This window comes from Apus apus, chromosome 23, assembly GCF_020740795.1.
Source record: "Apus apus isolate bApuApu2 chromosome 23, bApuApu2.pri.cur, whole genome shotgun sequence".
In the NCBI taxonomy this organism is placed as follows: domain Eukaryota; kingdom Metazoa; phylum Chordata; class Aves; order Apodiformes; family Apodidae; genus Apus; species Apus apus.
The window spans coordinates 4,346,052-4,359,728 of record NC_067304.1 but is presented as its reverse complement, the minus strand read 5'-3'; the positions used below and the strand labels follow the sequence as shown (position 1 = coordinate 4,359,728).

Sequence of the window (13,677 nt, the reverse complement as noted above, 5' to 3'; positions counted from 1 at the left end):
TCGCAGGCGGGGACGCAGGGAGCGGGACGGCGGCCGCGATGAACCTGGAGCTGCTCGGTGGGTGCGGGGGGGGGGGGTGTCCGGTCAGGCCGGGGAGGGGGGTCGGTCAGGCCCGGGGGGGGAGGGTCGGTCGGGGCAGGGGGTCGGTCGGGCCGGGGCGGGGGGGGAGTCGGTCGGGCCGGGAGGGGGGTCGGTCGGGCAGGGGGGGTCGGTCAGGCCGGGGAGGGGTCGGTCGGGGCGGGGTCCGAGCCGCGGGGGCGGTGGGAGCGCCCCCCTGAAGCTGCGTCTTTGCGTCTCGTTGCAGAGTCCTTCGGCCAGAACTACCCCGAGGTAAAACACCCGCCCTCCCCGCCCCGCCCCGCGGGGCCGCCCCCGGCCCGCCCGCCGCTGCCGGCGGGGGGCTGACCGCCCTCCCCTGCGCTGCCCTCTCCCCGCAGGAGGCCGACGGCACCTTGGACTGCATCAGCATGGCCCTGACCTGCACCTTCAACCGCTGGGGCACCCTCCTCGCCGTGGGCTGCAACGACGGGCGCATCGTCATCTGGGACTTCCTGACCAGGGGCATCGCCAAGATCATCAGCGCTCACATCCACCCGGTCTGCTCCTTGTGGTGAGAAACAGCTGGGGGCGGGGTTTTTTCCCTCCGAAAAGCTGACCTCGGTGTTTACTCCCTAATGAAGCTCCTGGGCCCTGCGTGAGGTGTGAAAGGCTGTTCTCGTTTGTGTTACAAATTCTCTGGTGGTTGTGTTTGCTGAGCAGCAGGTGCTGCCCGGGTGTGGGGACTGCTGAAGTGCCAGCCCCCTGTGGGAAACTCAGACACAGCTTGGGACAGTTCCCTCTGAGAGAATTTGGAAACCTGTAATGCCCACTAAGTGTTTGGGTGTTAGGTTATTTTTCACACAGATTTGTAAGGCTGGGGGCAGGGCTTTTGACCAGGGCTTGTTGTGATGGGACGAGGGGTAATGGTTTTAAGCTGGAAGAGGGGAGATTTAGAGTAGCTATTGGGAAGAAATTCTTGGCTGTGAGGGTGGTGAGATGCTGGAACAGGTTGACCAGGAAGGTTGTGGAAGCTCCATCCCTGGCAGTGTTGAAGGGCAGGTTGGATGGAGCTTGGAGCAACCTGGGCTGGTGGGAGGTGTCCCTGCCCATGCAGGGGGTGGGAACTGGATGATCTTGAAGGTCCCTTCTGACCCAAACCACTCTGTGATTCTGTATCTAAGTCTGATAACTTGGTCTGGTCATTTGAAACTCTGGGTGTATGTTCTGCACGTGTGAGGAGTAACTGTTACTCCAACTCTGGTTACTGTAGCTGGAGCCGGGATGGCCACAAGCTGGTGAGCGCGTCCACAGACAACATCGTGTCCCAGTGGGACGTGCTCTCCGGAGACTGCGACCAGAGGTTCAGATTCCCTTCACCCATCCTGAAAGTCCAGTATCACCCTCGAGACCAGTAAGTCCTGGGAAAAGAGGGTCGAATGCTCTTATTTTCATAGAACTGGTGATTATTGAAATGTTGCAGTTGGTGTTGTTTCAATAAACCTGGTCGATGCTGCCAGTGCACCTTCTTTGTTGTGATTAGAACCCGAACTGGGTTTGTTATGGTTTGTTTTATTATGGAAACATCAGAAAGGGAGGAGATTATACAGGAGAAGGGTTCTTGGGAATGTGTATGGGAACCTCTTGTTTGCAAGTTACTGCATAAACTTGGAGAAGTTTCCAGAGAAGGAAAGTTAATGAAATAGACACCAGCTCGATGTCGTGTTGTCATCAAAGTAACAAACACAAGATAATAAAAATACAGAAGTATCCTGGATCTCTTGATATAGATTGAGCTTTTTTTTTTTTCTGCTTCTAAATCTGGACACTTCAGAGAAAAAAATAAAACCCAAAACCTCTGAATTGTTCTTTTTCTGCTTTTCAGAAACAGAGTTTTGGTCTGTCCCATGAAGTCGGCGCCGGTGATGCTGACGCTGTCAGACTCCAAACATGTTGTCCTGCCTGTGGATGATGATTCTGACCTCAATGTTGTGGCCTCTTTTGACAGGCGAGGGGAATACATTTATACAGGCAATGCCAAGGGGAAGGTGAGATGTTAGCAGGCAGCACTGGCTGTGAACTTCCTGCTTTTCCCAAGTTGCTTAAGGTTTCTGGGTTGTGTTCTTCGTTTCGATGTACAAATAAGGTGTCCTGAATAGTTGATGTCCTGCTGATAAGATCTTCTGGACAAAGCATCACACTTTATCTTTGAAGATCTCTAGATTACAGTCTTTGTCTCACTTAGGTCTTTGTCTTGCTGTTGACTTTGACCATAGTTGTTGGATTCTTTTCCAGTATAAATAAACCAATTACTATGTCACAGAAACTGCAGTTGCAGAATCCCAACTATTCCTGTGTAGATTGCTGAGGCTTCTCTTGCCAGGGTTAGCAGCTAAGGTGCAAGGTACCAGAAGGAGAATGAGATACAATGAAGACACTAATTGCCTCCTGTCTCCTTCATCTTCAGATCTTGGTCTTAAAAACAGACACTCAGGATCTTGTTGCTTCCTTCAGAGTCACAACTGGAACCAGCAACACCACAGCTATTAAATCGATTGAGTTTGCTCGGAAAGGAAGGTGAGTTACTTCACTGATCAACTGGTATCTTGAAAGATGAATTGCAAGCTATAGGATAGTCTTAACCCCCCCCCCCAAGTTGTTTAATGGAACGTATTCTGATTCTTTTTTATTTTAGCCTTTTAACCCAATATATGTTCTGTGCCCTTCCTCCTGCAGCTGCTTTTTAATAAACACAGCTGACCGGATCATCAGGGTGTACGACGGCCGTGAAATCCTCACCTGTGGACGAGATGGGGAACCTGAGCCCATGCAGAAGCTGCAGGACTTGGTGAACAGGTAGGAGGCAGCAGAATGGCTGCTCAGCCTGACATGAAACAGTTAGGTTTGTGTGCTCAGCAAGCAAAGGGGTGGGAGGCTCTGGAGGAAAGGGTGGCTCGGTATCTTGTTCAGGGTAATGGACAGATAATTTCATTTGAAACCTGTCTGCCACAATTCAAGTTTAAGTATTTGTGGGTGAAGAACAAGCCAACTCCAGAGTCCTCCATCCTCCCTGTGGTGCTGCTGTTGAGCTTGTGACACTGTCTTTGCACCCAGGACACCGTGGAAGAAGTGCTGTTTCTCTGGTGACGGTGAATACATAGTGGCAGGTTCAGCACGACAACACGCCCTGTACATCTGGGAGAAAAGTATTGGAAACCTAGTGAAAATCCTCCACGGGACCAGAGGAGAGCTGCTCTTGGATGTAGCAGTAAGAAAACTGTCTGCTCTTACTATGTTTCTTGTTATTTTGGAAAACTAAGCTTCATTTCATTTACCAATTAAGCTCCTCCTCTTTTCTCTTCCGTGTAAATCTAGTGGCATCCTGTCCGACCCATCATAGCTTCCATTTCCAGTGGTGTTGTGTCCATCTGGGCTCAGAATCAAGTGGTAAGTGGTGTATATTTTTTCCTTAAGAGGATTCCTTGGGGGTCTCCAATCCTGGTAGATTGAATGTTGAAATCCATTATTAAATCCCCATCCAACAAGCTCTTTAGGCCCACCTGCCTAACCTGACCTGTGTTTGCCATCTGGTTGAATCTGAGGAGGGGACTAGTGCTGCAGTTGCTGAACTAGTTAAGCTTTGCATTAGATCTTAAATATAATCACAAGGACATTTAATTGCCCTTCATAATAAATAAATGTCCTTAATAACAAAAAAAAAAAAAAAGTGGGAATGATGTCCTGAATGTGTCTTTCAAGTGCAGGAAATCTGAATGGGCCCAAACTAAGTGGCTAAACATGAACATGCATCTTTTCTTTTAGGTGTCATTATTACATACATTGTAATATTTAAGGAATATTGTGTCATATTTTCAGTAGGACCTCATTCCTGCAGTTCCTAATTTGCCAGGTGACTGTGGAGCCTCCAGTGAGGCTTGGTTTTTGTGATCTTGCACGTGGCTTGAGAGTTTTGATGCAGAATGAGGTGGTGATTGCAGGAGTCCTCACTGTGGCTGCTGTTCCTTTGCATGAGGTAAAAATCCCTCTGAATTTGTGGTTTAGGAAAACTGGAGTGCCTTTGCACCTGACTTCAAAGAGCTGGATGAAAATGTAGAATACGAAGAGAGAGAGTCAGAGTTTGACATTGAAGATGAAGATAAGAGTGAGCCAGAACAGACAGGTACTGCAGAAGGAGCTGCTGTGCAGCAACTGGTTTGTAATCCCTGACTGTGCAACTGTAATAAAAGTTAAAACTGGTGGTGACAGTAAAATTAAAACTGGTGGTCACAGTAATACATGTGAGTGTTAAATAACAAATCAGAAGTGGATAAATTAAGATGTATGAACTAAACAGGGTGTGGTTCCTGCCATGGAAATGCAACTTTTTTTAATTTTTATTTTTTTAGGAAAGCCTCCCCTCTCCAATATGTACTTAAGCAGTAAAAAATAGCCCTGGATCACAGCTCCTCAACAGCAGCAGTGCTGTCTCAGTCAGTAGCAGCACAACCTGCCACTTGGTGGTGCCAAAAAATTGTGCTATGGAAGGCTTGTGGGAGTTAAGCACGAAAATAAATCTCATCTGATTTAGAACTAGTTGAGTGAAAACAGCAAAACATCTAGAATATTTAAAATAATTTATCCAGCTTCATTACTGGTGGTTTGTAACAATAGGTCTATATAGAACATAGAAAAGAAAATAAATACCTGATGGATTTAAGAGGAAATACTTTAATTTTTACTTCTGTATGCTTAGACATTTAAGCACAGCCAGTCACCATCTTTTTAAGTAGTTTGTCTTTTCCTTACTGCCTTTAATTCACATTTTTCCCCTGGTTCTTAGGTGCTGATGCTGCAGAAGATGAAGAAGTGGATGTAACCAGTGTGGATCCCATTGCTGCCTTCTGTAGCAGGTGCAAGAATGTTTTATTTAAAGTTTCAATACAAAAGATACCACTAAGATTCCCTGTATAATATAGTAACTCCTAGTTTTAAATGAAAGGAAATGTTTTTCCTTCGCAGTGATGAAGAACTGGAGGACTCCAAGGCTCTGCTTTACTTACCCATTGCTCCTGAAGTGGAAGATCCAGAAGAAAACCCCTATGGACCTCCACCAGATGCAGTTCAGAGCTCTTTAATTGATGAGGGAATAGGTTCTGAGAAAAAGAGGCAGTCCTCCTCCGATGGACCTCAGGCACCAAAGAAGAAGCCCAAAACCACCAACGTTGAACTCCAAGGAGTACCTAATGATGGTGTGTAGGAGCTGCTGTTGTTTTAATGCCTAATTTTGCACTTCAGATGGTCTGAAGACCAGAAGGTCACTCCTTCACAGGAAGGAGGAGATGACTGTGCAGCAGTTATTAATGGCCACCAACTCTGTAATTATTCCTGGCATTTGCAAACTGGGAATCGTAGAGTCATGGGATGGTTTGGGTTGAAAGGGACCTTAAGGATCATCTAGGGATACGTCCCACCAGCCCAGGTTGTTCCAAGCCCCATCCAACCTGCCCTTGAACACTTACAGGGATGGGGCAGCCACAGCTTCCCTGGGCAACCTGGGCCAGGGTCTCACCACCCTCATAGTGAAGAATTTCCTCCTAGTGTCCAACCCAAATCTCCCCTTTTCCAGTTTTGATCCATTTCCTCTAGTCCTGTCACCCCACACCCATGTCCCAGGCCCCTCCCCAGCTTTCCTGGAGCCCCTTCAGGCACTGGAAGCTGCTCTAAGGTCTCCCTGGAGCCTTCTCTTCTCCAGGCTGAACACCCCAACTCTCCCAGCCTGGCTCCAGAGCAGAGCTGCTCCAGCCCTTGGATCATCTTGGTGGCCCTCTCTGGACTTACCCCATGAGCTCCATATTCTTATGTTGGAGGCTCCAGAATGGGATCGTAATACTTAATAACAGCAACATCTTCAGGAAATCATTCACTCTGGTAACAAGTTGTCTCTCCACAGAAGTCCATCCGCTGCTGGGTGTGAAGGGAGATGGTAAATCCAAGAAGAAGCAAGCAGGCAGGCCTAAAGGATCAAAAGGTAAAGACAAAGATTCTGCATTTAAACCGAAACTCTACAAAGGGGACAGAGGTTCTTTACCTCTGGAAGGAGCAGCGAAGGGTAAAGTGCAGGCGGAGCTGGGACAGCCCTTGACAGGTAAGGAACACCCTTGCCTTGCTTGGTGGCCTTGCTTTGTGCACACCCTGACTCTAGTCATAGCATTTGACCTGCCCAGGTGGCACTTGCTCACTTCAATATTTCCCTGCTGTCAAGGATAGGCAAAAATTGTGCCATTTGTCCTTTTTCCCAAGTAGAAGTGCTTGCAGGATTTCTAATAAAACTTCTCCATGCCTGTGGATATAAAGAGCATGTAGAGTTTTTAATAGAGGTTGAGCCCTATTTCAAAATGATAACAAATCTTCTGGTAACTAATCTTTTCTTCAATAATTTGTCATGGAATAGATGGAAGGGTTTGGTTTGGTGTTTTTTCCTCACACTGCTGATGAACGTGACCATCTGCAGAAGGCTATAAAGGAGAGAGGATGGTGCACTGTCAACTTTTACATGAACAGTGATATTGTTTGGGTTTTGTCTGGTCGATTTTGAGGGGGGAAAAATGTAAATAGTGAAGGATTCTGAAGCTGGAAGTGACACTTTGTGCCATCAATACAAGGCAGAGTGATAAAGAGCAGAAAGGTTCTGTCAGCAGAACTATGAAATGGAGCATCAATAATGGTTTGTTTGATGAAAAAACAATCCTGAGATAAAATTTAGGAGCTGAATTTTCTATCCCAAGCTTTAAAGCAGCTGTAGTTACCTTTCAGAAAGTGCAGCTGCTGTAACTGGGGATGGGTTTTGTGGACTTTTATCCTTTTTTTTTTGGGTCATATTTTGCTGCTCATGTACTAAACCAGGACTCCTGCAGTCACCTTTGTTGGGGACCAGGCTTAGCCTCAGAGAGTGTCAGTGTTCCCCATCTGTCTCATTTGCTGCTTCAGCTTCTTATTTTGGGAAAAGCTCATTCAAACACAGCAAGGAAAGCTCATGTTTGGATCAAGTGTTACCAGCTCCATTGTTTTAGATTGTAATGAAGAACTCGAGGTTGATGCATAAACAAAGACACAGTGTCATTGATGATTCAAATTTTGCATTTTCTTGAACTCAGCAGCTGCTGTTGTGGATTTTAAACTCTACAGAAGTGATTATAATAATTTCCACCCCTCCTTCCTTCCCTCACTGCTGGTCCTGTGCTGCCCACCTCGCTCATTGTCCTTCCTGCTCAGCTCCTGTTATGTTGCTTGTACCAGTACTGATAATTGCTATTGCCAGAAAAAGGGAGTGGGATAAAAGAAACTTAGTCCATACATGGAAAAACGTGGTGGATGTTTTCTGGGCTGCCATTTAGTCCTTTCACCCTTCACTTTTCAAAATCCAGCAATTAGAGAGCCAACAACATCCTTGGCCCTTGTGGAGTTACTGACAAACTTCTAGTGTGAGATTTACCAGACAGGGTGATTCTCTTTTGGCTTCCCAAGTCCATTAGGGGGCATCCAGTATGTTGTAAAGGTTGAGAGTAAGGAATTGGCTGGGTTGTGTGGATCCTCAGGTGTCTTTGCTGGCATCTGTTCCACATCCTGACTGCTCTGTTGTGCTGTGCTGGATGGACCAGGAGTCTCACTGTTCCTTGATTCAGCAGGCGTGTCCATTGCTTTCTTTCATGCTGCTAATTAACATGACCAAATACAAAAGGATATAAATGAGAAAGGATAGTGCACTGGAAACTCCATGTGGCTTCCAAAACGAGTTCCAGTCATCATTTGTTTTTTCTGACATCCTTGCCAAGCCCCGTTTGGAAGGATTTTTGTCAGATTTTCCTTGTACTGCTCCCATGCAGCTTTGCCAATGTGGTCTGACTTGCTATAAAAAAAATGGGATCTCAAAGACAAGTGCAGAAATACTGGAGATCTTACTTTGTCAAAGGCAGCATCTTGATTATATCTCCTTCTGGAAAAAATGTGTTCATCCAGAAAAATCTGGTTCTCTATCATAATTTTTTTCTGGAAAAGTTCCTGTGTTTGGTTGTCTCTGGTTTTTGGTGACATCTGTTTGAGTCTGGTTACTTATATTTCACTTGTCTTTGATCTCTTTAGCAGGTGGTGCAATCTCAGAATTGTTATGAAGACACTCTTTATCTTCCTTTATCTTTCCTGTGCTGGCACCATCATGTGGAAAATGGATGAAATGCTCAGTCAGAGTGGACTGACTAACACAGCAGACTGATTGTTCATGGATTCAGGGAGTGACTTTTGTAAGAGGTGAACATGGAAGAGGAATCAGCCCCTGTTCCTCCTGAGTTGCCTCTCCAGTGAGCAGTCTGGGATGCTGACTCTCAGGTTGTGCAGTTTGCAGAGAGACCCACTGGACTGCCCTTGTGTTGGTGTATGGACCTGGTCTAAAGTGAGCTGGTACCCAACACAGCCACTCCAGAGCTTATCAGCCATTGTCTTTTAAATATATATGTATATTTTTTTTTCCCCTGGATTGAAGTCTACCCAAAGTGTGTATTTTTATTCCTGATGCCATGTGACTGTGTATCCTGCAGACCTCCCTTTCTTTGCTGTTCATTTTGCTTGTGGTGAGCTGTAAGTCCCTCTGTGCCAGCTGCACTGCCTTGGCAGCCTCTCTGGGAGCTCGGTGTGATGTCTGCTGTGCTGCCATGCTCAGTGAAGTGCTGCTGCTGTGCCAGGTTTCAGTTCCTCTCAGGTGGATAGAGAATCTCATGTGAAGAATCAAGACACCCTCTGAAGTCGGCAAAGAATGAATCTTCATCTTGTGGATATTTTAGACATGAAGGATGACTCTGCTTCTGGGAGAAGGGACAAGTGGAAGTAGCTTTAGATGAAACTCTCAGTTTATATGCTTTCATCTAGCCCGTGGTATGAAAAGCTGTGTTGGCAGTTTCTTTCTGTTCTTGCAAGTGCTTTTATTCTGCTGCTTTCCTGTGTGGTGCCCTACCAGAAACAACTGGCTTCCTCCTCAGCTGGTGGGTGCTGGAAGTTAGAGGAAAATACAGAACCAATATTTCTCCACATGGAAATGGTAGTTTTTCAGGTTTTTTTTCCCCCCCACTCCTGGGTAGGAGAGGTGAATGCTGACATCTCATGGGCAGCCAGGCTTTTAACCTTTATTTTGTAATATTATCCTTGTAAGAATGGGAAGAGAGACTTTCTCTACCAGTGCCTGCAGCCTGGCACCTCTCTGTACTAGACCAACTGTCTGTTAAAATAAAGTTTTCATTCCCAGGTCCCCTTGTTTGATAGACTTTTATAGTTCCCCTGCAATTCCTTTGAGTTTTTCCCAAGATGTAATGATGGGGATTATCACTATGTATTTAAATTTTCAAAGTATCCTGCAGACACTGACAACCAAGAAGAAGAATCATAAAGAGATTTGTTAATTTGCAGTCGGAAGTGGTTGAGACATGAGCATAGGAAGAGAGGGGCTATTTTAAATCAGAAGGGTTTTTTTGGAATTGTTTTCATTTCAGGCTTTGGTTCAGTGATCTGCTTCTCTTAATGAAATCCATTCCCCCATGTACAGCATCAGTTTTCTTTGTTCTTTCAGCTTGGAGAGTGACTTGCATCTTTCCTGTGTCCAGTCCCCCCCCTGGGTGATGTGCCTGAGCCCACCAGCTTTCAGAGCTGCACAGGCAAAGGTTCTCTAGGTTGTTTGAAGGCAGATGATTTGCCACAGGCTCCAGCCTTCCTTTCTGTTAAAACTTCTCTGTACAGTGTATATGTCCTTGGTTTATTTTCTCCCATCTCTTCTTTTTTTGGTATCTGTAGGTTTGTACAATATTTGTCAGAGACTGGCTGGGTGGTAGTGCACTGCAGTGCTGTTAGTTTCTGTGTTTGTAAATAAAGATGTATGTTTTATTTCCTAAAGTCCGTGGGTAACTCTGTTTTTCCCTGCAGTGGTGATGGTTTATGTTGTGACAATGTTTAGGAATCTGACTGAGAACACAAACATTGTGTCTTCACCACAGCTGGTGGTGGTTGGTGGTTGTTTTTTTTTTTTCAGTGTGGCATTTGGTTGGTGGTCTCTTTTCAAGAGAGGGGGGTGAATCTTTGGTCTGGTAAAAGCCCTGTCCCCCCAGTGCAGCCTCACAGTGCTGGGTGTGGAGGGCACTTCCAGGGCAACTGCATGTGGAAAACACAGAGACTAGATCTTCACAAGTCTTTGTTTTTAATAGATGAAGGAGTGTTAAGCAGAGAAATAATTCTTCCACAGAGCTGTTAAAAAATGTGGCAGCCCAAGTCCTCCATAACTCCATAACTCAGTTGCTGGTGAGGAGACATTGAACTGGAACTGACTTGACCACATGTCAGTTATTTCATCAAAACCAGGTTTTTCCATGAAGAACTATTTTTAGCAGTGCATTACTCTTTTGGGATGCTTACAGACTGAGCGAATTACACTGGGATGTCCTCCTCCTGTGTTCTGCAGTGGCAGCACATGAGTGGTGTCTGTTTTGCCAGACCCAGCAGGTGAACACGAAGATTTGGACTCAGGTCTCTCTGGAGCCAGTGGCTGGATGGGAGGCTGAGCAGGGGGCTTAGGCTGGTGGCTCCTCTGTGGGATCCTGTGAGGTCCCTTTCCAGTCTGAGCGTGACTGTCCAGAGCCTAACATGATGCTGTTGTGCTGAGTCCTCATCTCAGAGGACTCACTTTGTCTTCAGGGGAATTCTCTGTTCTCCTTTGGAATGTTCTGACCCAGGCAACCAGGCTGTGACATCAGGACATCCCTGGGCTGATGGAGATGTGAGTAGCTTCACTGAGCCCTGCTGGGTGTTGATGGGGATCATCAGTGGTAAAACACTGCTCAGGTTGCCTTTGACATCAGTGCCATCAGATACAGAGTTTGAAATGTTGGTTTTCTGACCTTGGAACTTAGTGCAGTGCTTCAGATCTGGGGATATGCAAGTATCAGACAAGTGTGGGTGCTGCACAAGGAACTGGGGTGTCCTTGTGCTCAACAACACCATTTTAAAAGTTCCAGTAGTGATTACATTTATTGTTTCATAGTTTGGCTGGAAAATTAAACTGGAACTACTTTACAGTGGAAATTAATCTCCAGTGGTGTGTAAAATCTTACTGGGAAGGGAGGGCTTCATCTTTTTTAAATTGCCCTCTTACAAGAAGCGAATTCAGAGTCACATTCTGACCTGTAATGTGTTGCATCTCTTTGAGCAGTGTTGTACTTCAAGCCTGTTTTGGAGGAGTTTTCCTAATGGAAGGATTAGGTGTTGAAGATGGTGCTCGTGGGATTTCAGAAATGTCTAGTTTGAAGATGTGCAAGGAATGAATTTGTGTGGCTTTGGGAGGAGGCGTGTCTGACATGAAGACCTCGGGGAACCACCCCGTCCTTGGGGTGTTCTGCTGTGCTTTCTGTTTGCCTTTGGTAGCTTCCTTTGAAAAAGTTACCATCCCAGCAGAGCTGAGGACAGCCGTGGCAGAAATCGCTGTCAACACCACGTCCTGCAGTGTCACCTGTGGCCCGGGCTTCAAGCTGGAGAGGCTGTGCGAGGTGACTGCCACTGGAGAGAGGAGGAACTGCACCATGCGCCGCTCGGGCTGCCTGACCACCTGGGCTTGTGGCATGGTGCACTTCACCATCCCGGTGGGCAAACCCTTCCAGTTCAGCTGCCTGACCTCGGATGAGGTGGGCTTTAGGAGGGAAGTCTATTTCTATACCTGGAGGTTTGCCCAGAGCCTCATCACCATGAACGACATGATGTTCAAACCTTTCAGAAACTCCCAGGCTGTGGTCAGGCTTTCCCCTGCCAGGGAGTCTGATGCAGGGACTTACCGGTGTGATATGCAGATGGTGAAGACGTTCAGAGTCATCAAGAGGATCTACTTTGGGGTCAGAGTCATCCAGAATGAATTAGTGAATCTGAACTTCCAAAAATCCTTGACTTGGGAACAGAAGTTAGCAGCCGACAAGGAGGGAGGAAGCACAGAAAACAGTGCCCAGGAAGAAGGGCAGGAACAGCAGCAGTGCTGGCAAGGAAGAGTGTTTTATGACTACCTGGTAGGAATTGGAAGTGGAGTGATAGGGGGTACCCTAGTGGGCATGATTCTCTGCTGTGTGCAGAGGATTTTGAGGAGAGCTGCAAATAAACCAGCTAAGATTTAGTGCAATTTCTTGTCTCTCTGTCAGCACTGATGCAGTATTTCATGGCAATGTTTGTAAGGTGTGGTTTTTTTTTTTCCCACTGACACAGTTTGCTGCCAAATATTTTCTTTGGAGTCTGGTATGTTAGTATAGGGCTGTAGCACCAGAGCTTGAGACAGTAGCTCCAGATGGAGCAAGGCTTTGGTTCCACCTTCTGTAAAAGGATGATCTGGAATGGTCCAGACAGGAGCTAGAGGACACTGAGTTACAGAAGCTGCCCCCTGCTTCCTGCTGACTCCTTTGCTGTGATCCTCTAGCTGGCCTTTATTTTAACTGAAAGTGGATTTTTTAAACTTAGTTAATAACTTCTGATCCTGATTCCTGTCTTATTTCCTCATGTTTCTTCTGATTGGTCCAGAACTCTGTGGTGATGTGAGCTACCTGCTGTTTGGTAGATGGTGTTTCTGCAGCAAGAGGTGCAAAGAACTAAGGATGCTTTTGAGGTGGGCTTAAAAACCAAATTTCCTGGCTACCTGGTGTCCTTCCCATCAGATCCAAGTGGTCCAGTCTCGGGAGCTGTGGGGCAGTGTGGGGATGAGGGGTGCACCACCACTGCCTGCTTCTTTTAGGGAGATTTATCTCCCTCTGCTAGAGCCCAGAAAACGGTAAAGTATTGTTAAGTGATAATTTGGAGCTTGTCCAGCTTCCTTTGTAGTGTAGAACAGCACATTCAAACCTTCAGTTGGAGCACTGCTGCTGGGGAACACAACTGAGTGATTTTAATCATGACTCAGAGCTGAGCTCACTCCCAAAATCTTTAAAGGGGGAGGAAGGGAAGAGTTCAGTGGGCTTGTGGATCTCTCATTTTTCCTGATGATTAATAAGTATAAAACATGAAGCAACTCAGCAGGGACTATCATGTCCCTGTTGGCAGCAGAATCCACAGAGGGACCTATTAAGTGTCTTCTCTTTCTTCTTTTTGTCTCTTATTTTACAGTAAACAACTATATTTACTAAATCTATTTCCCCCCCCCTTTTTTTTTCCCTGTGAACTGATGTACAGGAATGCATGGCACACCCTATTCTGGGGAAAATAATGATCCAACTCTCCCATTAAAGATTGAAGCATACTGTTATTTCTTCTCTTTACCAGAACAACAACAAAGAAGCTTCAATATATAGAGAGATGGATATAGAAGTAAATACTTTATTTGCAGTGAATCCTATATGAAAAAAAAATCCTAATCAGACATGAAATGCAGTGAGCCAGATCTTCATGGACAGGGAAGTTGGTAATAACTGTAACAGATCAATGATCTGTGGACCCTGGGATTGTCAAGCTGTGTGTGAGTGGAGAAACAAGTCTGTCATCAGGCTTGAATCCCCAGTTTGTAGTTAGTATTACTGAGTTCCCTGTTTCTGCTGGGAGACTTTAATGAGCACAGTAACCAGCAGAAGTTTGGGAATGTTGAGG

General features: G+C 46.0%; 2 protein-coding genes across 3 annotated transcripts; both read left to right on the top strand.

The window, feature by feature from the left end:
• RBBP5 (RB binding protein 5, histone lysine methyltransferase complex subunit) lies at positions 1–9,969 on the top strand. 2 transcript variants are annotated; one of them, XM_051638958.1, is made up of 14 exons: positions 1–57; positions 305–330; positions 438–610; positions 1,310–1,450; positions 1,922–2,084; positions 2,504–2,613; positions 2,773–2,892; positions 3,151–3,304; positions 3,412–3,483; positions 4,099–4,216; positions 4,877–4,946; positions 5,056–5,285; positions 5,987–6,181; positions 8,176–9,969. In XM_051638958.1, the coding sequence occupies exons 1-14, from the start codon at positions 39–41 to the stop codon at positions 8,202–8,204; spliced, it is 1,620 nt and encodes a 539-aa protein (XP_051494918.1). In that variant the 5' UTR covers positions 1–38; the 3' UTR covers positions 8,205–9,969. The 2 variants fall into 2 exon arrangements, with proteins under 2 accessions (XP_051494918.1, XP_051494919.1); XM_051638959.1 differs by having other exon boundaries at positions 15–57; positions 5,987–6,064.
• Positions 9,970–11,423: 1,454 nt separating this feature from the next.
• Positions 11,424–12,224, top strand: TMEM81 (transmembrane protein 81). The gene has a single exon (XM_051639329.1). The coding sequence runs from the start codon at positions 11,424–11,426 to the stop codon at positions 12,222–12,224; it is 801 nt and encodes a 266-aa protein (XP_051495289.1).
• Positions 12,225–13,677: the final 1,453 nt, after the last annotated feature.

Bases quoted from the DNA above. Each gene is read 5' to 3' on its own strand.
- RBBP5 (XM_051638958.1), top strand. The intron at 331-437 runs GTAAAACACCCG...CTCTCCCCGCAG, and splicing joins TCGGCCAGAACTACCCCGAG to GAGGCCGACGGCACCTTGGA. The intron at 5,286-5,986 runs GTGTGTAGGAGC...GTCTCTCCACAG, and splicing joins CCAAGGAGTACCTAATGATG to AAGTCCATCCGCTGCTGGGT.
- TMEM81 (XM_051639329.1), top strand. From the start codon at position 11,424: ATGAAGACCTCGGGGAACCACCCCGTCCTTGGGGTGTTCTGCTGTGCT.